Source organism: Cervus canadensis, chromosome 1, assembly GCF_019320065.1.
Source record: "Cervus canadensis isolate Bull #8, Minnesota chromosome 1, ASM1932006v1, whole genome shotgun sequence".
Classification (NCBI taxonomy): Eukaryota; Metazoa; Chordata; class Mammalia; order Artiodactyla; family Cervidae; genus Cervus; species Cervus canadensis.
Genome location: NC_057386.1, coordinates 116,822,553 through 116,843,639, shown reverse-complemented (window position 1 = coordinate 116,843,639; position 21,087 = coordinate 116,822,553). Strand labels below are relative to the sequence as shown.

The window sequence follows — 21,087 nt, the reverse complement described above, 5'->3', positions numbered from 1 at the left end:
GTGGGGAGAGCCTCCAGGAGCGGTCGTCCTCCAATCCCAACAAGGAGCTGAAAAGCGCAGGGCATTGTGGGGATTGTAGTTCTTAGACTCAGGCCAGCATTGGTCCTAAATTGTCCTGAAGGGTTTCCTGAAACGTGAGAGCTGGAAGGGCTAAGAGATCAACAGATCTATCCTTGATGAGGAAAATAAGACCTATAGACAGGAAGGAATTGCCTAGGGTCACACAAGGGGTTAATGACAGTCAGGATCGGTTCCCATGTTTTGGTCCAATGCACTTTGATTATTATCCACGTATTCTACAAATTCGGAAGTCTGTTTGGGCATCAGAAGTACCTTAGGGACCTTTGTGTCTGTGGCGGGGTGGGGTCGGGGGCAAGGGGCTTCCCAGGTGGTGCTAATGGTAAAGAACCTACCTTCTCTTTACCACATTTACCTCATACCAAATTTACCACATTTGCAGGAGATGTAAGAGACGCAGGTTCAATCCCTGGGTCAGGAAGATCCCTTGGAGAAGGGCCTGGCAACCCATTCCAGTATTCTTCCCTGGAGAATTCCATGGGCAGAGGAGCCTGGCGGGCTACAGTCCATAGAGTGACACACGACTGAAGCGACTTAGCAAGCATGCACTCACGTCTGTGGTAAAAGTCACATAATATTTTGTCGTCGTTTAGTTGCTAAGTCGTGTCTGACTTTTGCAACTCCATAGACTGTAAACTGCCTGGTCCTCTGTCCATGGAAGTCCCCAGGCAAGAATACTGGAGAGAGTTGCCATTTTCTTCTCCAGGGGATCTCTCCAACTCAGGGAACAAACTTGCTCCTCCTGCATTGCAGGTTGATTCTTTACTGCTGAGACACCAGGGAAGCCCACATAATATAAAACATACTATTTTAACCATGCTTAACTGTACGCTTCACATTGTTGTGTAGGGGACTTTTTAAAATGCAGATTGTTGAGTCTCACTGAAAACTAGGCAAATCAGAGTCTCTGAGAGGTGGGACTCAGGAATCTGTATTCCTTTCAATATCCTAGGGCTTTGTTACTACTCTCAGTATAATCCGCGAACAAGCAGCATCGGCAAACTCCAGAGCCTGTTAGAAATTCATAGTCTTGGTTTCAGCCTAGACCTGAATCAGAACCTGCATTTAAACAGGATCTGCAGGTGATACGGACTTCCCTGGTGGCTTAGCAGTAAAGAACCCTCCTGCCAATGCAGGAGACACGGGTTTGATCCCTGGGTCAGGAAGATCCCCAGGAGAAGGAAATGGGAACCCATTCCAGTATTCTTGCCTGGGAAATCCCATGGACAGAGAAGCCTGGTGGCTACAGTCCATGGGGTTGCAAATAGTTGTACTTGACTTAGCGAGTCAACAACAACAACAACAATAGGCTATTACAGAGTATTGAGTCGAGTTCCCCGCGCTCTCCAGCAGGTTCTTATTAGTTATCTGTTTTATATGTAGTGTGTAAATGTCAGTCTCAACCTCCCAATTTATCCCTCCCCTTTCCCCCTTCGCCCCGGGGAACCATAAGTTTGTTTTCTACATCCATGACTCTATTTCTGTTTTGTAAATAAGTTGAGGGGATTTTTAAAACTGCATCATCTTCCATCTCCCAGACTTCCCTTATCTCTATCTCATTTTCCACACACAGTCCTTACTTTCCAGAGTTGAGATGCTCATATGCTGAGGCTATAACTCCCAGGACAGCCTTAGCACCTATGGAAATAAATGAAGACCACCCAAAAGAGAACAAATGAAGATTATTTATTCCCAACTCGCTATAGCCAGGGAGTTAGCCACCATCCCTTGCCTTTGGCAGAGACACCAAGGCAAGGAGGGTGGTGAGACAGCTTTATAGTGGCATAAAGAGAAGGCTTCAGGTATACTCTGATTGAGGTTGTTTGCATGGGAAGCTGGAGGTGGGCTACTTAGAAGCAGAGCATCCTATATGATTGGTCAGGGACCTTGTTTGGCTTTCTTTCATCAGTCCTAAATTGGAAGGGAGGGAATAGAGAATCTAGTAGTTGTTGACCAAATCCCGCTGGTTTCCAGTTAATTGATACTATGGTTTGGCTTCCAGGCTGGTGGCTACGGAGCTTGTGGGTCAGAATTCTGTTGTCGAATATGCTCTGGCCATTGTTGGTTTGCATATCTAGTCTCATATCCCTCATCATCTGTCTACTGGCAAGGTTAGGTGAAATTGATGAGACCTAGATTAAACGGCAAAAACGCACCGGGAGAGGTCTCAGAGGAAACTAACTGGGTGGAAATGGAACCTATCCAACTGTCTTTATGGAGAGGATGAGGGTGGTGCTGTCTCGGACACCATAGCAACTCAAACTGCACTCGTCCTGCAGGACTTGGCCTTGGAACTCTAGCTGTTGCTTCTTTCTGAGTAGCCCCTCCCTCCCTTCAATCTGACGCTTCAGGTCAAGGACTAAGCTGCTGCCGTAAATGGCATAGGTGTGGCTCCCACCGCTGTGATTCTTCACGAAGACCTGCATCTGGGGAGGGAAGGTCTGCAGCAGAGAGACGCGAGTGTCAGAGAAGATACTGTAATCTGCCAAGGAGGAGCTGTTCCTGAGGACCTGTCGCTCCCCACCAGGCTCCTGGAAGGACAGACGCTGTGGGGCCGAGGACTCCAGCTTACACTGGATCTTCTCTTTAAACTCCTGTATGGACTCATAAGGGTTCACCTGGATGATGAAATCCACATGACCCCACTGTTCCACTGTCACCTTGACGTCTCGTGCAAACTGAAAGGGAGAGGAGAGAGAGGGGTTAAGTCCACCTTCTGGTGTCTGAGGACAAACGTGCCCTTCAGGGATTTCCCTGGTGGTCCAGTGGTTAAGACTTCACCTTCCAGCACTGGGAGTGTGGATTTGATCCCTGGTTGGGGAACTAAGATCCCACATGCCTCAGTGATAGAAAAACTGAAAACATAAAACAGAAACAACAGTTGTAACGAATTCAATAAAGACTAAAAAAGTAGTCCACATTAAAAAAAAAATCTTAAAAAAAAGTTCTATTGTGTGGACGGACGTTAAAAAAAAAAAAAACATGCCTTTCACCTGTCCTTGTCTTCACAACAGCAGCAGCTGCAAACATTTTGTTTGGTTGCTAAGTCATGTCTGACTCTTTGCGACCCCATGGATTGAAGCCCACCGGGCTCCTCCATCCATGGGATTTTCCAGGCAAGAACACTGGAGTAGGTTGCCATTTCATTCTCCAGGGGATCTTCCGGACCCAGGGATTGAACCCAAGTCTCTTGCATTGGCGGGTGAATTCTTTACCGCTGAGCTACCAGGGAAGCCCATTGAGGGGGTACTTCCCTTCCAGGGCCTGGACTGGGTGCCATTCATACTTTCCTTAATGCATTCTATTCTCACAGCAGCCCAATGAGGTTGATTCTGTGATTAGCCCATTTTACAGATGAGGAAATCGTGGTTGAGCAGGATGATGTCATTTATCAACCATCACAAAAGTAGTGAAGAGCAGAGCAGTTATTTGAACTGAGGTCAGTCAGACTCCCAGGTCTGTTTTTCACCATCGGAGGCCACACTCAAGGGCCTGGGAGCCCCAGATGGTTGAAGAGCAACATCTGCAAGGCGCTGGGAGAGGGGACTGCTGTGTAGACCTCCAGCTGATCCTTTCAAGAAGGGATATAGGTTCAGCACTGCCAAGTCTGGTTTTTCAAGATAAAAATCTTTGCATGATTTAATTTTTTTTATTTTTAAAGATTATTTTATATTTTGGCTGTGATGGATCTTTATTGCTGCTTGCAGACTTTCTCTAGTTGCAGCGAGCGGGGACTACTCTTCATTGCCATATGCAGATGTCTTATTCTGGGGGCTTCTCTTGTTGTGGAGCACAGGCTCTAGGCACAGGCTTCAACATTTGCAGCACTGGGGCTCAATATTTGCAGCTCACAGGCTCTAGAGTGCTGGCTCAGTAGTTGTAGCACCTGGGCTTAGGTGCTCCATGGCATGTGGGATCTTCCGGGACCAGGGATCAAACCAATATTCTTTGCATTGCAAGGTGAATTCTTAACCATTGGACCACCAGGGAAACCCCATGATAGCTTTTTATAATCAGGAAGAATCCAAAGGCACATACTTTTCAGCCCATTGGTGGCCCTTTTACAGCTGGTGGGCCCCCAGTTTGTAGTCTCTGCTCCTCATTAGGGAGACTCGATTCTGCTTCTGCTTTCTGCTATAAGTACCTCAGTCTTTTGCACACAACGTTAGTCCTTTGCCCCTTACCCCCTACCCTGACCCTCTACCTGGATAGAGGGTACCCTCTACCCTTTTTTTCTGAATGCCTACATCCTCCCCTGGCTTTTAGGGCCCACCTCAAGCCCTAACTTCTTCAAGAAACCTTCTTTGGTGACTTAAGTGACATTTATTTTCCGATTCCACGGCCCCCAAAAGATCTGGGTATGAATTCTGACTCTGTTGCTTCTTAGCAGTGTGACTTTGGTTAATTAACGCTACCTCTCTAAGCCTCAGTTTTCTCATCTGTAAAATGGGGATAATAATGCTAACGATGATAATAATAATAACTTGACCTTTCTGCGTTACAGACTTGTCCCTGAACAAGTGCTTTGCCAGCCGTAAAGCACGATGCCAATAAAATAGATTCCTTTGCTCTTTACCTGCACCATGGGTTTGGCATTTTTTGTTTTCTGAGTAGTTTCTCTGGTAATTCCATTTCTCAGTTTTGTGCAAGTTTGTCTCATGGACTTGCTTTCTAAGCAAAATCTTTCTAGCAAAATTTCTTAAGGGTAGGGGCTGTGTCTTATTTCTGTGCTAGTGTTGCCCCTGGTCACCCCCCATCAGCCCCAAGCCTGGTACTGGCACAAAACAGCTGATTAGGGACTTCCCTGGTGATACACTGGACAGGGATCCGCTTGTCAGTGAAGGGGACACAGCTCTGATCCCTGGTCCTGGAGGATTCTATGTGCCGTGGAACAACTGAAGTTCATGCGCCACAACTACTGAAACTGGTGCACCGTACAGCCGGTGCTCTGCAACAAACAATAGCACCCCCACGCCACAACTACATCAACGAAGACCTAGAGCAACCGAAAAACTAAAAATAAATACATTATATATAAAGGAAACCAGCCAGCTGATTAAATTGACTTGCCTGGACTCAGCTTATGCGAAGAATGATTGAGCCCAAAGAGTCCCAATGACTCTTTGGTGAATTATGAGAAGAGGAAAAAACAGGAAAACAAGAATTTGAAGATAAGGAATCTGAAGCTCAGACAGCTGAATAATTTCCCCAAATTCACAGAGCTGGTGGGTGGTGTAGCCAGGCCCCAAAGTGATGCTTAAGCCATATTGGCTCCCTCAACACAGAAGTAAATAAGTGAATTGTTGTTGTTTAGTCTCCAAGTCCTGTCGGACTCTTTTGCAACCCCATGGACTGTAACCCACCAGACTTCTCTGTCCATGGGATTTCCCAGACAAGAATACTGGAGTGGGTTGCCATTTCCTTCTCCAGGGGATCTTGTGGGCCCAGGGATCAAACCCATGTCTCCTGCACTGGCAAGTGGATTCTTTTCCACTGAGCCACCAGTATCTCATTCCGAACTTCTAGCCTCTGGCAGCCAGAGAGGAGACATTACCTTCAGTTTCCAGTTGGGGATGTCATAGCAACAGTACTGTTTCAGGCAACAGCGGGCACTCTGAGCCACTATATCCCATCTGTAGCCTGTTGCCACGTTGTAGGTGGGGTCAGCCGGATCCAAGATGATGGGCCTGCAACACAGAGAGAGGGAGCCCAGGTTCTTTCTTGCTTGGAAGCCTGAAAGCCAGAAAGAAATCTTCTTGGCAAGCATCTGAGCATCTGCTATGTTCAGAGCCCAGGGTCGTCAGTCCAAGAGGGTCCACAAATATTGCCAGAGAGTAACAGAATGACGAGGGCTTCCCAGGTGGCTCAGTGATAAGGAATCCGCCTGCCAATGCAGGAGACTCAGCAGACCTGGATTCGATCTCTGGGTCAGGAAGATCCCCTGGAGGAGGAAATGGCAGCCCACTCCAATATTCTTACTTGGGAAATCAGCTGGACAGAGGAGCCTAGGTGGCTACAGTCTGTGGGGTCACAGACAGTCAGACTCGCCTGAGCGACTGAGCAGCAGCAGCAACAGAATGAAGAGGATTCTGTGTCTAAGAATTCTTAGGACTTCCCTGGTGGTCCAGTGGCTAAGACTGCACTCTCAGTGCAGGGGGCCTGGGTTCGATCCTCAGTCAGGGAACTAGATCTTGCATGCTGCAGGTAAAGATCCCGCAGGTAGCAACTACGATCGAAGATCCTGACTAAATGCCACAACTAAGCCTCAGTGTGGTCAAAATAAATAAATAAATACTTAAAGTAAATTTCTCTTGGGGAGAGTGTTTTAGGTGTTTGTAAGGAATCTTTGAGGTGTACAGAGGTTGGGACACCCAAAGCCATGATGGAACAAGAATAGCGGTCCCTCAGGCAGACCACACCAGCGTGTGGGCCTCTTAAGTTCAGAGCTTTCGCTTTGCTGAACAGGCTACATAAATGAGTTCAAACCTAGAGCTTCTGAATTGCTTTGGACGATAACAGTACCGCTGGTACCATTTACTGATGTTTCCTGAGGCACGGGGTCAATCTTAAGTAACCTATTTTAATCCCTGCAACAATTCTCTAAGGTATGATGATGACGGTGGTGGTGATGATGATGATGATAATTTCTCCCCACTTTACAGATGAGAAAACTAAGGCACAGACCTCCCTAGGTTCTCCCAACCTGAAGATGGGATTCTGATCCATATCCTCTGCCTCAACAGAGGGGAGGTTGAGCTCCCTCCAAGCGTCTCTCCTCTAGGTAACTGTTGAATAGATATTTTAAAGAATATTGGCTTGAAGGGGTCTAATAAATGACTGGGGTTGCATGGGGTGACCACAGGTCTTGGATATCAAGCCCATGATGAAGACCTGGCCCGTGTGTAGTTTTCTGTTTTTGTTTTATTTGGCTGAACTGGGTCTTAGTTGTGGTGTGCCAGGTTTTCATTGCGGCACGTAGGATCTTGGCTGCAGTACATGGGATCCTTTTAGTTGTGACTTGTGGGATCTAGTTCCCTGACCAGGGATCAAACCCAGGCTCCCTGCATCGGGAGCATGGAGCATTAACTACTGGGCCACCAGGGAAGTCCCAAGACCTGGCCCTTGTACTCCAGGAGCTTTTGACTTAGGCGGGAGCTGAGATTTTGTCTAAGTGACAGACTGTGTTAGCAGGCTAGTGACATGAACTGGACACTTTAAGCTCCATGCTTTCAACCCCCAGCATCCCTGGCTCCCTGAAATGGTCCTGCCTGACGGAGTCAGGGAGCAGTGCCACTCTGTCCTGTGGATTCGACTCACCTGATCCAAGTGACCGACCAGGTGAGCTGGCATGTAGAGCCTCTGCCTAGTAATGAAATTAGTTCCCTCTGGAGTTTGGACCAGAAGTGATGGATGCTCCTCATCACCTTGCAGTAAGAGGGGAGCAGGGCAGGTATGGAGACGGAAACAGAGGCAGTGAGGGGGAGGGAGCACATGGGCCATGAGAGGGAATGACAGAGAAGGGGAGTCTGTACTAGTTTGCCTCAGGTCCCAGTGGTTTTCCCAGGTCAATATTCTAAGCATCAATACAATAAATTGTCTTTTCCTAAGGAGACCTGGTTACTCTTTCTTGTTAAAAAAAAAAAAAAAAAAAAGACCTGACACTCTCATGAGGGAACAGTAAATATTCTTAACGATATTGCTTACAATGAACTAAAGCTTCTAGTATAAAGAGTTGTCTCAGGTTGGGTTCTCCCAGAAGCAGAACCTAAGATGAGGATTTGAGTGCAAGTCATTTATTTGGAAGGAGGTGCCAGGAAGCACCACAGAGCAAGTGGGAAAGTGAGACAGGGATGGGAAGGATGCCAATAAAGGATATGTATCAAGGTGATTACCTCTGTGAGCAGCTGGGGGTTGGACTCTGAGAACTTGTAGAACACATGACCCAGAAAGAGTCCCTCCATCTGAGATGGGAGGGAGCTGAGGTATTCACACACCAGCCTCCACCAGTCACTAAGGGAAGCTGAAAACCCACAGGCAAAGGGACACAGGTGCTGACAGTTGGAGGTTGAACCAACTTTCCCTGAAATGATAAAGGCCCAGGGGATACGAATGGGTATAAGCAGCATGTATTACAATGCTGAACATTTAGCTGGCATCTATCATAGGATAGATACAGTGGCCCTTTACGTATATTTTCTCTGACTATTCTAAGAGTCCTGCATGGCTGGTGGCAATTACTCCTGTTTTGGGCTTCCCTGGTGGCTCATCAGGAGAGAATCTGCCTGCCAATGGTGGAGATGGGTTCGATCCTGGTATGGGAAGATCTGCTGAGAAGGAAATGGCAAAACACTCCTGTATTCTTGCCTTGGAAATCTAATGGACAGAGGAGCCTGGTGAGCTATAGTTCATGGGGTCACGGAAGAGTTGGACAACAACAACAACTCCTGTTTTCAGATGAGGAATAACGGTTCACAGAGATGAGAAAATAGCAGAACTGGGATTTAACTTGGGTCTCCATGGTTCTTTTTAGTTTCTCATGCTGGGAAAAAGCACTGAAATTGCCTTCTGAGGGCAAGAGGATTAACATAGAGTGGAGTGATAGCTCGAGGAATAAGGAAAAGGCTTATAGCCCCTAAGGCCCTGGCGATTTGAAGGGCAATCAGCTCGAGATGTCAACTGTGTCAGGGTGAGATATCCGCTTTTCTACTTAATAAAGTCCACCCAGGCTTCCCTGGTGGTCCAGTGGTTAAGAATCCGCCTCGCAATGCAGGGGACACAGGGTCGATCCCTGGTCCAGGAAAATTCTACATGCAATGAAGCCCACAGTAGCCACAACTACTAAAGCCTGTGCACCCTAGAGCCAGTACTCCTCAACTAAGAGAAGCCACTGCAGTGAGAAGCCTTCGAACCACAGCTAGAGGGTAGTCCCCACTCGCTGCAAGTAGGAAAAGCCCATGTGCAACAAAACTTGCCACAGCCAAACAGTAAAATAAATAAATCTTTAAATATGTATATTATATATAGTGATTTTATATATAAAATAAAGCCCACCCAGGAAACTCAATACCACCTTCCCCTTAATTCTCTTTCTCTGAGATGTGGCTGGCATGCGGCAATCCAGTACCTCTTTTCTTTGAGCTGGTTTCTGACAAAGTCCTCAATGATCGGGTTCTGCAACGTGTAGTACTTGGTCCAGTAGATGCAGAGGCGCTGATACTCTATGAGCAGCTGCAGCACTGTGACCAGGCCTTTGTCCAACCTGAAACGCTCACTCTCCTTAGTACCCGTTTTCCAGGCATAGATGGTCAGTAGCTCAAGGGCATACATTGGGGGCAGCTCCGCCCTAGGACACTGGGCTTTCACATACTGTTGAAAGACATGGGAAGAGAGAGAGAGAGAGTGATCCTAGGATTCCTTAGAAGGATGACATTGGACCCGAAACTGAAAAAAATCCAAGTTCTTGTCCCAGTTTTGTTATCTACCGGCTGCATATTCTTGGCCAAGTCACTTTTCCTCTCTGGCCTTAACTGGGTTTCCCCATCTTAAAATTAAGCAACTGGGTGAGTCCAGTGGGTTTCGAACTGTACTTGACATAACTTCCAGAATGGAATGATGAAGAAGTATCCCAAGGAGTGAGCAGGGACTTTCCTGGTGGTCCAGTGGCTGAGATGCCATGCTCCCAGGTTCCATCCCTGGTCAGGAAACGTAGATCCCACAAGCCACAACTAGAGATCATGCCACAGTGAAGGCAGAAGATCCCGCATGCTGCAACTAAGACCTGGTGCAGCCAAACAAATAAATACTTAAAAGACAAAAAAGGGAGTCAGCAGATTGGGCTCTGTCACCAGCACCCCAACCAAAATAACCCAAAATAACTCTATTTTAATCTATTTGGGCTTCCGGGAGATTTCTTTTAAAGAAAAATCTTAGCTAAAGAGAAAAAAAATGTGTTTGTGTATGTGTTGGGGGACTATGTTATTGTTGCTGTTTAGTTGCTAAGTTGGGTCTGACTCTTTTCGACCCCGTGGACTGTAGCCTGCCAGGCTCCTCTAGGACTAGATAATAGCTGAGAATCTATAGTGAACGTTGGGGTTGCTTCTCTAACAGGCGTGTGTTTCTTCCCCATTGTTTAGTGGCCATGCTGTTTGGATGTGATTGACCTAATCCTCATCTCCAGGGTTGGCCCTGACTGGACAGGATCACTAGGATAAACCTATTCCCCCTTGCCAAATAGTTGGTTCAAGAGATGCCTTGTGACCTAAGCTGGCTCAATTTGAGTCAAATCTAGTCCTTTTGTTCTGTGGTTGAGAGAAGAGAAGTCCAAGTGAATGTGAGGGCAGGAACAAATGTGGCCATTTTGCCACCATGAGGGAAACCAGCTTGGGGACCAAGTTGACATATAATATTGAGACAAGCTGCTCCAGGTGGCGCTAGTGGTAAAGAACCTGCCTGCCAATGCAGGAGACATAAGAGATGCTGGTCCCATCCCTCGGCTGGGAAGATCCCCCGGAGGAGGAAATGGCAACCCACTCTAGTATTCTTGCTTGGAGAATCCCATGGACAGAGGAGCCTAGCGGGCTACAGTCCATGGGGTTGCAAAGACTCAGATATGACTGAAGCAACTTAGCACACACGCACACACAAGAGAATTACAGAGAAACAGAGCTGCAGCCTTCACCAAACAGTGCCTGAAGCTCTTTCCACTGTTGTAGGTTTTCACACATGAGCTGATAATTCTCTTTATTGGTTAAGCCAGTTAGAGTTGGTTTTTCTGTTACTCAGAGTTAAAAAACAAAATGAAAAAAATTAGAGTCAATTACCCAGGTTAATGTTCTATTTTTGAGGGCCGTATGGGGCGGGGGGGTGGGGGGAAGCTTTCTTTCTTTATCTCCTACCCTCAGTATTGGAGAAGGAAATGGCAACCCACTGCAGTATTCTTGCCTGGAAAATCCCATGGATGGAGGAGCCTGGTAAGCAACAGTCCATGGGGTCGCAGAGTCAGACATGACTGAGCAACTTCACTCACTCACTTACCCTCAGTATATGGCTATACATAGTGCAAACTTAAATGATATATTATTCCAACTGACATCTCAAAAATTTTTTTTAAAAATGACTTTGTGCATGAGCATGCACAAACTTGGACATCTCTGAGATCAGTGATATTCTTACAGTTAAGACTTGGTGAAATCAAATAAAACCCAGAGAATCTAACTTACACATTCCTTGGCCCCAGTGAATGAATGGGTAAGCATCAAAAAATACTTTTGAATCATGATAGTAAATGACAACTCCTTGGATGTTACAAAGTTTCTAGATAAAAATGAACTAACAACCTTTTTAGCATCACAGGACTCTAGTTCTGTCTAACCTATAATAAAAACTTTGTGTCCTTGATCCACACGTCTTGTAACACTTGGTTAAATAAAAATTCTCAAATAAAAGAAAACATCAAATGAATAATACTGAGTCAAGAAGCTTTCAAAAAACCATATGCAGCCAACATCTTGTCTTAGAGGCAGAATCTTTTAGGTTGTTTGTTTTTAGGCTGTGTAGGGGCCGTGGTTCCCTGACCAGGGATGGAACCCAATATCCCTGCAGTGGAAACGTGGAGTCTTAACCACAGGACCGCTGGAGAAGTCCCTTACAGGCAGAGACTTGTACAGAGAAAGGGCTATGGAAGTAAAGCTAGTATGTTTTTCTGTGGACATTGCCAATAAATGTGCATGTCACATTCAGGAAGAAAACACTTTGTACACTTAGTCAAACAAACAAAACAAACAGATCATTCTTTTGAGTTCTAGCTCTTCAAATCCACAAAACTTTGGATCATTTCCTGTTTAAGTGACTGACTGGCCAAAAAAAACAATTTCATTCTTGACTTTGGTGTTGCTAATATTTGAAGACACATCACAACCTTTGTTGAGGTGATAACTATGTAAGAAAACACTATTTTTCCACCATAAACGTACTAACTATAAACAAACTTTCATAGTATCTTGATTTTTAATCTTTAAATACTATTTTTTTCTTTTTTGGTTAAACCGGTCTTTCTAAACTCTGACTCTTAACCAATGTTTTGAAAATAAGACATCATTTTTTTTCTTTCTTTCTCATTTTTTGTTTGCTTCTGAGTCTTCCTTTCATAAGCTGAGATGACTCTGCTCATCTGGGTATTTGGAAATACCCTTGGTACCATGCAGACATCCTATGTGAAATCTAAACAGTAGTCATAAAATCTAAACCCTTGTCATAAAATAGGTAACTAACCAAATTCTCTCCTTCCGCATGGCCACTGCCGCTCCTCACAGTCTCCCCCTGCTGATAAGTCTGGTTCCTGCCTTTTCTTCCCCTCTCTCCCCCATCTTCTGTTCTTGCCCCCATCAGGCAGCCTCCTCACCTCCAGGTACCAGTGTTTTACCAGCCGCAGGAGGCTCTTCAGCTTGGTTGGCTTGTATTTCACGAAGTTTCTCTGCAGCTCGCTGAAGGATGGGGAGAAATGTCCAAGAATAGGGCAGGCCTCAATCAGTCTCACATAGACCTCTGGGGAGGGCTGAAAGTTGGGAACAGAAGATCCTGAGGAGGCAAAGGAGAGACAGTGAGGGCTTAGAAAACCCCAGTTGCTAACAAGTCCTCAAGGCTTTTTGTTGTTTAGTCATTAAGTCATGTCTGACTCCTTGTGACGCCATAGACTGTAGTCCTCCAGGCTCCTCTGTCCATGGAATTTCCCAGGCAAGATTACTGGAGTGGATTGCCATTTCCTCCTCCAGGGGATCTTCCTGATCCCAGGGGTCTAATTCGTGTCTCCTCTATTGGTAGGCGGATTCTTTACCGCTGAGCCAGTGGGGAAGCTCTCAGGGGAAGAGACTGCTAATTCATTTGAGTATCTCTCCAGGGAAGCCTGGAACTACATAGCCTGAGAGACTAAAGGTTTGCCTTCTTGACTGTCCTTCTGGAGTATGAAAAGTGAGTTTTGCAGAAACAAACTCACAGATATAGAGAACAGACCTGTGGTTGCCAAAGGGGGAGACAGATAGGTGGGGTAGGGATAGATTGGAAATTTGGGTTTCGCTGATGCAAACTATTGTATATAGCATGGGGAAACAACCACCCCCAGGGTAAGTGTTCCAGAGTCACCCCGGGGGTTGCTCTAATGCTTTCCCTTCCTTGACTCTCCCTTCCTCTCCAATCTTATATTTATCTGCGTGATTCTTTGATAAATCTGTTTGCCCCATTGAACCACAAGGAGAGCCAGAGCTGAGTCAGTCCCAGGCATTTCAGTCGCCCGGCACCCAGCACGGGATGTGGGTTGAATGGGTGCATCCAGGTGTCTGCACGTGGCCACAGAGGAGAGGGGAGGGAGCTGTGGGTCCTCCCCCTGGGGAGGGCAGGCGTGTGAGTCAGGTGGACCTACCCTTACTCAGGACTCTGTAGGCCGGCACGATGGTGACAGTGACTTGCTCTTCCACCTCCCAGGTCCGAATGGTGAAGGCGACAGCAGAGATGACTCTGTGGACCAGCCTCAGGTTCTGGGGCTGGAGGTGTAGCAGATCTGGGCAATCCATGAGCTTTTTATAGAGCATGCTCAGAACATGCTCGTGGTGGCTGTAGTTGCTGGCTTCCTTCTGGAAGCTGCTAAAACTGCTCAGGAACATCACCAGCTCCACCTCCACGAGGTTCCTGAGCGCCGTGCCATTCCCGAAGGATCCCACCTGAGGAACACAGAGTCCCATCACCCCAGGGCCACTTCTGGGACCAGGGAATCCCTGGGGCTCTTTCAGGGATGATCCTGTTCATCGCTACCCGCCTCACCGATGAGTGGGGAGTACCAGATCACCCCTTTACAGGGGAGGAAAGTGGAGAGGTCAAGACGGCAAGCCGCTCACCCAGGGTCACACAGTGGATGTGTCAAATCCAGGCAGCCGGACTCCACAACCCACGTTTCTTATTTACTCTGCTGCATTGCTTCTGAGACTCAGCCTTGTCTGCAGAGTGATCCCCACTCCAAGGAAACCATCATCCTCTATAGGGTGGCAGTTGGAGGATTCTGAGGGGTGCGAGGGGCAAGTCTGAATAATTTTGTGCTCTGTGTGTGTACGCAAAGTCACTTCAGTTGTGTCTGACCCTTTGCGACCCTGTGGACTGTATAACCCGCCCGGCTTCTCTGTCCATGGGATTCTCCAGGCAAGAATACTGGAGTGGGTTGCCATGCCCTCCTCCAGGGGATCAACCTGTGTCTCTTACCATCTCCTGCACTGGCATAATTTTATGTCATTAAAAAAAGGGTGTGGAGACCTAGGGACTTCCCAGTTGGTGCTAGTAGTAAAGAATCTGGCTGCGAATGCAGGAGACATGGGTTCCATCCCTGAGTCAGGAAGATTCCCTGGAGAAGGGAATGGCATCCCACTCCTGTATTCTTGCCTGGAGAATCCTATAGACAGGGGAGCCTGGTGGTCTCCGGTCCATAGTGTCAAGAAGAATAGGACACGACAGAAATGACTTAGCACACATGTGTGCCCTTGGTGATCTGGGTGGGATGAAAGGGATGGGAGGGAGGTTCAGGATGGAGGGGATATGTATCTACATACGGCTGACTCACTCTGTTGTACAGCAGAAACTAACATAACACTGTAAAGCAACTATACCTCTGCAAAAAAAAAAAAAAAGGTTTTGAATAAAAAGGGGGCACAGGATTTCTTGGTGGATAAAAGCCATGGGCTGGGGAATGGGGCAGCCTGATCTTGGCGTCTCCTCTCGCCCTTGTGCCTCAGTGGTGCGATCTTCTGAACCCTGTCCCTCATCAGTCATCTCAGAGTAACGATAGCACGTGAATCACTGGGTTATTGGGAGGATTCGGTAAGACTGTGTGTCAAGGGCTTGCCGTGGTGCCGATTACACAGAAAGTCAGCCATATAGCTCTCTTCCTTCTCTTTCTCGAGTTGACTTAGATCACCTCTTCTGCCTGAGCTTCAGCTTCCCCATCTGAATTGAAGGAGACTGAGCTGGATGATTTGAAGGGGTCTTTTTGATGTTCCAAGATCCTGGACTTGCTCTCCGGTCCTGATCCCTCTGGTATACAAGGCCCCCAACTCTTTGGCCTTCTCTCTTTCTCACTCAAGAGGTGGAATTGCCACAGATGTATCAGACCTCAGGTGGGTTACCTCTGCTTGTGGGTGGAGTCATTGAACATTGACTATGACCCAGCTGCCACCAGCTGGGCCCTCACTGTGTCCTCACCAGCACCACTGAAAGCCTTTTATACACACAGCCTTTTAATCCTCATTCTCACTAATTGAGGCGGCGTGTGTCAGTCTCTCAGTTGTGTCCGAGTCTTTGTGACCCCATGTACTGTTGCCTGCCAGGTTCCTCTGTCCATGAGCCTTTTCAGGCAAGAATACTGGAGCGGGTTGCCATTTTCCATCCCCAGGGGATCGTCTCAACCCAGGGATCAAACCCACGTCTCCTGCGTCTCCTGCATTGCAGGTGGAGTCTTTACCTGCTGAGCCATCAGGGAAGCGCCCAGTTGAGGTGGAGGGACTAGGGTAATTATCCCCATTGTATAGAAGAAAAACAGGAGGCAGTTGGGGGTTAATTGATTTGCCATGGACTCATAGCCAGGAGCCATGGTCGCAGTCAGACAAAGGGTCAGAACACAGGGTGTGGTTCTTCTGCCTCTTTATTTCCAGTGAACCAAGTCTAGGTGCCAGGCCTTACTTCTGTGGAAGAGAAGTCTGCCATCTTTATTTCCCTCTTCCTTTTTTTTTTTTTTGGCCTCGCCATGTGGCTTGCAGGATTTTAGTTCCCCATCCAGGAATCCAGGAATCAAACTCACATTCCTTGCGTTGGAAGCATGGGAATCTTAACCACTGGACCTCCAGGGAAGTCCGCCTCTTCCTTTTCCATTTTTCTTTCTCCACCTGCCTTCAGAGTCAGCATTTCTGCCCCATGTGAGAGCATTGGGGATGGCACTCTGTGTGCCGATGAAAGCCATAACCCCCTCTGAAGGCTGTGCCCTTCTTACCTTTCCCAGTGGGAAGATACAGGCAGAGAGGGAAGAGCATTCTAGAACAGGCTGAATGACTTGCTTCAGTCCAAACATATTCCAACCCAAGGGTAAGCATTCGCTCATATGGATCAGCACAGCTCACCAGATTTTCACAGGAGGGAAGAGGGTTTAAAGCCCAAATAAAGTACTAATTTCTCAATGGCCATTGCTCTTTGGGTGTCTCTATTATTTATTAGTTTCAAGATTGGAGAAGACTGCAGGCAGGATTTGAGGGCTGGGTTAATACCACTTCCTGCCATCAAAATTCATGTTTGAGACATCCTTCCGTCCCACTCACTTGCCCTATGCCATCTGCATTATTCTCAGAGTTGGTGGGGTGGGGTGGGTTTGGTCTGGGAGGATCTGCGTGAGTCATACTGGTGCTCCAGGCCCAGAAGAAACCTCAAGCAAAAGTTGATAACAGTGCTTTTGTTTTTGAACATTGACTAATCATTTAGCATGCACCACTCTATTTGGTTGATGAGGGACAGATGATGATGATGGTGTGGGTGTGTGCTCAGTCGCTCAGTTGTGTCCAACTCCTTGCGACTGCATGGACTATAGCCCACCAGGTTCCTCTGTCCATGGAGATTCTCCAGGCAAGAATACTGGAGTGGGGGCTTTCCCTGATGGCTCAGTGGTAAAGCATCCATCTGCTAATGCAGGAGACACAGGTTCAATTCCTGGTCCAGGAAGATCCCATATGCCACAGAGCAACTAACCCCATGTGCCACAGCTACTGAGCCTGTGCTTTAGAGCCCGGGAGCCACAGCTACCGAGCCCTTGTCCACAACTACCGAAGCTGGTGTGCCCTGGAGCCCGTGCTCTGCAACAAGAGATGACATCACAATGAGAAAACTGTGCATTGCAATGGAAAGTAGCCCCTGATCTCCACAACCAGAGAAAAGCCCCTGCAGCAACGAAGACCCAAAGCACAGCCAAAAATAAATAAATTATTTAAAAAAAAAACCAATACTGGAGTGGGTTGCCATTTCCTCCTCCAGGGGATCTTCCTGACCCAGAGATGGAATAAGAGTCTTCTGTATTGGCAGGCGGATTCTTTACCACTGAGCCACCTGGGAACCCCTGCCCCCACCCCCACTGTGATGCCGGTGAGGTCATCCCGATTACACGTGAGAAGAGTGAGGCTGAGGGCTTGAGAGACAAGATGGTGACTCTAAGGTCACCCAGCTAATGAGGGAAGAAGCCAAGAGTCAAACCCACATCTCGTGTCAAAATGTATGGTTTCTCACTTCTAAATCACATGGCTTCAGGCTCTGGGTGCTAGGGATGAGAGTAGAAAAGTAACATGGGCTTTCGGCTTCTAAATCCTTCCCTGAGTGACTGCTCCTAAAGGCAGAGCTAGAGCACTGAGCTTCGAGTCAGGAGTCCTCGTGCCAGCCTTGCCTGTACCACCAGCTTGCTGTGTGAACGTGGAAAGTGTCCCAGCCTCTCTGTGCCTCAGTTCCCTTAGTGTTTACAGGGAGGATTGGCTGAGAGCTGTCTGCCTCCAGGACCTTTCAGGTTGGGAAGTTGAAGCTGGTGGATTGAATTAAGAACAGGTAGGGTTTCCCTAGTTGTCCAGTGGTTAAGAATCTGGCTTGCTTGTAGGGGACACCGGTTTGATCCCTAGTCCGGGAAGATCCCCTCTGCAGTGGGGCAGCTGAGCCCCTGTGCCGCAGCTGCTGAAGCCCGTGTGCCTGGAGCCTGCGCTCTGCAGCCTGACAGGCCCCTGTGGTTGAGAGGTCCACGCAGCGCAACTAGAGAAAGCCCTGGTGCAATAACAAAACCCCCAGTGCAGCCAAAAATAAAATACATCAATTTCAGAATGTGGAGACTTTTACTTGATGAATGTGGGGGCGCAAGCCACCCATACGGGCAGGTAGCTCCCCCAGCAAGCTCCCCTGACGGGTAATGAAACTCACGGGGCCATCTGGAGGGAAGACACAGTTTCAGCATACCCATACAGAGGAAGTGGAGTCACAGGGTTTATTACTGACACAAACAGATAACTAATGAGAACCTGCTGTCCGGCTCAGGGAACTCCACTCAGTGCTCTCTGGTGACCTAAGTGTGAAGGAAGTGTAAAACGGAGCGGATATATGTACATGGACGACTGCGTCCCTCTGCTGGACAGCGGAAACTAACACTGTAAAGCGACTATACTCCAATAAAAATTCATTAAAAATTAATTAAAAAAAAACCTTATGACTTACCGATCCCAGAAGCAAGGGGACTCAGTGAACTGGGGAAAGATCAGACCTTCTCCCCAGGTCACAATTCAGCAGGATAGAGCAGGGTAGAAAACACCTAGTACTTACAAGGTGATTGGGGCAGAGGTTACTAACTTTTCGCAGGCTTCACTTTGAAGTGGTTATTTTATTTTATTTTTTAATTAAAAAAGTCCATCTTGACTCTATATTAAAAAAAAAAAACTTTTTTTTTTTAAAATTTTGTTATTTATTTTGGCTGCATTGCGTGGCTTGTGGAATTTCTCTGACCAGGAATCAAATCTGTGTCCCCTGCAGTGGAAGTTCAGAGTCTTAACCACCCAACCACCGGTGAAGCCCAATAACTGGTTATTTTAAAAGGTTCCACCAGGAGAAGCAAAGCACAAACTTGCACGGTGCCCAAAATTGATCTAAAGGTCCAGACTCTGGACTTTTGGTGTTAGCAGGATCATCATACTGTAAGGTGCTTAGGCAGCAACTCGGAAAAAGAAAATTGTTTTTTTTGTTTTTCCTCATCACACCTCAAAAGTTGTTTTTTCTCATCACATCTTTCTAGTTTTGACCCTCTTGGAGTATTATCCTAGTTAGGACCGGAGGTGACGAGAGGAAGCTGCTGAAAGGGTTTGGGGTAAAAAAAGCTCAGTGGGGGCAGCCTAGAGTGGAGTAAGAATCCCAGCTTCACCACCAGCTGTGTGACCTTCGGTAAGTCCCCTCACCTCCCCGATCTTCCATTTAAAAAAACCAAAAAAAACCACTTTCCATTATCAAAAATTGTAAACATAAAAATAGAAAGAGAAAAGAAAGAACATTTATACCTCCGCCCTGTCAGATTCAACAAGTCTGAACTTCTTGCCATGTTTGCTTCAACTAAGCCACCTTAATGTAATTTACAGGGACTTCCCTGACTGTCTAGTGGTTAAGACATCGCCTTCCGATGCAGGGCATGCAGGTTCAGTCCCTGGTCAGGAACTAAGTCTTGAGACCAAAAAACCAAAACATAAAACAGAAGCAATATTGTAGCAAATTCAAGACTTTAAAAATGGTCCACATCCAAAAATCTTAAAAAATAATAAAATAAATTACAGACACTAAGGACCATTGTCCGAAAATACTTTAGCATTTGTGTCCAACCAAAGAGAACATTTGCCCCCACAACCACAAAACTATTACACTTCAAAACAAATTACCATATATATACATGTATATATATACACATATAAAATCTAATATTCTGGCCATATTGAAATTTCCCCAATTGTTCCCAAATTATATTCTATGGATGGTCCATTCACACCAAGATTCAACCAGAAGCCTTGCGTTGCATGTCGCCATTATGGATCTTAAGTCACTGAGTTTGCACTGTGTTCATCTGTAAACTGGGAAGATGAGTGCATACCTCAGAGGATGTACAAATTAGAGACAGTACCTGTGAAGGGCTTAGGCAAGTGCATCCAAAATGTGCACTACTATTATTAGCTTCCTTACTCAACTTGCTCTGCTCAAGGCAGCAGTGTGTTGGGATGCTGTGTCTTGAGAGGTCAGTAGCATAGACTAGGGATAATGAGGCAAGAGGTCCCTAGCATCCTCAGAGACATGGACCCAAGGGTTGGGTTTGGCCCAGCCCTGCCCGGGAAATGGAGGGGACCGGTCTCACCTGGATCACCTTCAGCACCTTCTGGTCCAGCCCATGGTCCCCCTGGAAGTGCTGCTTCCTCAGGAACTTCTGCACGGTCCGCACTGCCTTCACCACGCCTTCTTCCCACTCTTTGATGTTGTGCTGGCACTGAGCCACAAAGGAGTTCAAACTAGAAGCTGGGGTGTTAAACAGCTCCAGGGGTACTGCCATGTCTGTCTTGAGGGTACCACTGGTGGCTAGGCATACAGCTATGCACTGCCTACCTGCTGGCACATTCACCCTTCTTTAAGGACACTCCTCTCCAGTCCCTTGTGGAATAAAAGACCAGAGTGGAGAGGGAACCAGGGGTGTCCAGCTCCTGGGGACCGGAGCTCCTCTTTATTGAGGCTGTGTCCTGCGGCTGGGGCACCCCAGACCCTGAGTGATGACGGGAAGGTCAGGTGCCCCCGTAATGGGTGTGGCTTTCAGTCACCCTTCCTGTAGCACGTTTCCTGTCTCAACTGTTAGTTTTCCTTTTATAAGTTGCAAACTGACATTGGCTTGAGGATGGCCCTGGAAGAGGCAACTCCCCCAGTTGGATGGCATCCACCAATCCCATCCCCCTACGTTGTCATCCAAAACAGGCTGACAAAGAGCAGGGACTCGCTCTAGGTTGAGCTGAAGCATGGGAATTCTAGGGTCCCCTGTACAAACTCTGGAATTCCAGTCTGCCCTTTGCCAGACTCTTAACCTCTCTGACCTTTACATAAATAATCCTTAAAATGGGTTTAGGAATAATGCCTATCCCATAGGGTGTGTGGATTTAGCCTGAGAACATTTAGAAGAGAAAGTATTAAGTAAACGTACATATTAGACTTCCCTGGCGGTCCAGTGGTCAAGACTCTGTGCTTCCAATGCAGACGGCGTGGGTTTGATCCCTAGCTGGGCAACTAGGATTCCACATGCCTCATGGCCAAAAGCAAAAAATAGATGCAAGTATTATTATTCATTTACTATACATCTAGTGAGGCTTCCCAGGTGGCTCAGTGGTAAAGAACCTGCCTGCAAATGCAGGAGACATGGGTTCAATCTCGGAGTTGGGAAGATCCCCTAAAGGA

The 21,087-nt window shown here is 47.1% G+C and overlaps 1 protein-coding gene across 2 annotated transcripts; it reads right to left on the bottom strand.

Annotated features, from left to right (window-relative positions):
• Positions 1-1,750: 1,750 nt before the first annotated feature.
• OASL (2'-5'-oligoadenylate synthetase like) lies at positions 1,751-20,382 on the bottom strand. 2 transcript variants are annotated; one of them, XM_043437716.1, is made up of 6 exons: positions 20,009-20,382; positions 13,493-13,790; positions 12,479-12,654; positions 9,203-9,444; positions 5,633-5,765; positions 1,751-2,756 (listed from the first exon to the last, which is right to left on the bottom strand). In XM_043437716.1, the coding sequence occupies exons 1-6, from the start codon at positions 20,198-20,200 to the stop codon at positions 2,277-2,279; spliced, it is 1,521 nt and encodes a 506-aa protein (XP_043293651.1). In that variant the 5' UTR covers positions 20,201-20,382; the 3' UTR covers positions 1,751-2,276. The 2 variants fall into 2 exon arrangements, with proteins under 2 accessions (XP_043293651.1, XP_043293724.1); XM_043437789.1 differs by lacking the exon at positions 1,751-2,756 and adding an exon at positions 4,826-5,074.
• Positions 20,383-21,087: the final 705 nt, after the last annotated feature.

What these genes read in the sequence shown, in the direction of transcription:
- OASL (XM_043437716.1), bottom strand. Translation starts at nt 20,200, where the DNA reads ATGGCAGTACCCCTGGAGCTGTTTAACACCCCAGCTTCTAGTTTGAAC. An exon ending in CTACAGAGTCCTGAGTAAGG is followed by an intron (nt 12,655 to 13,492) that starts GTAGGTCCACCT and finishes TTGCCTCCTCAG; the next exon opens with GATCTTCTGTTCCCAACTTT. An exon ending in AACCAGCTCAAAGAAAAGAG is followed by an intron (nt 5,766 to 9,202) that starts GTACTGGATTGC and finishes TCTGTGTTGCAG; the next exon opens with GCCCATCATCTTGGATCCGG.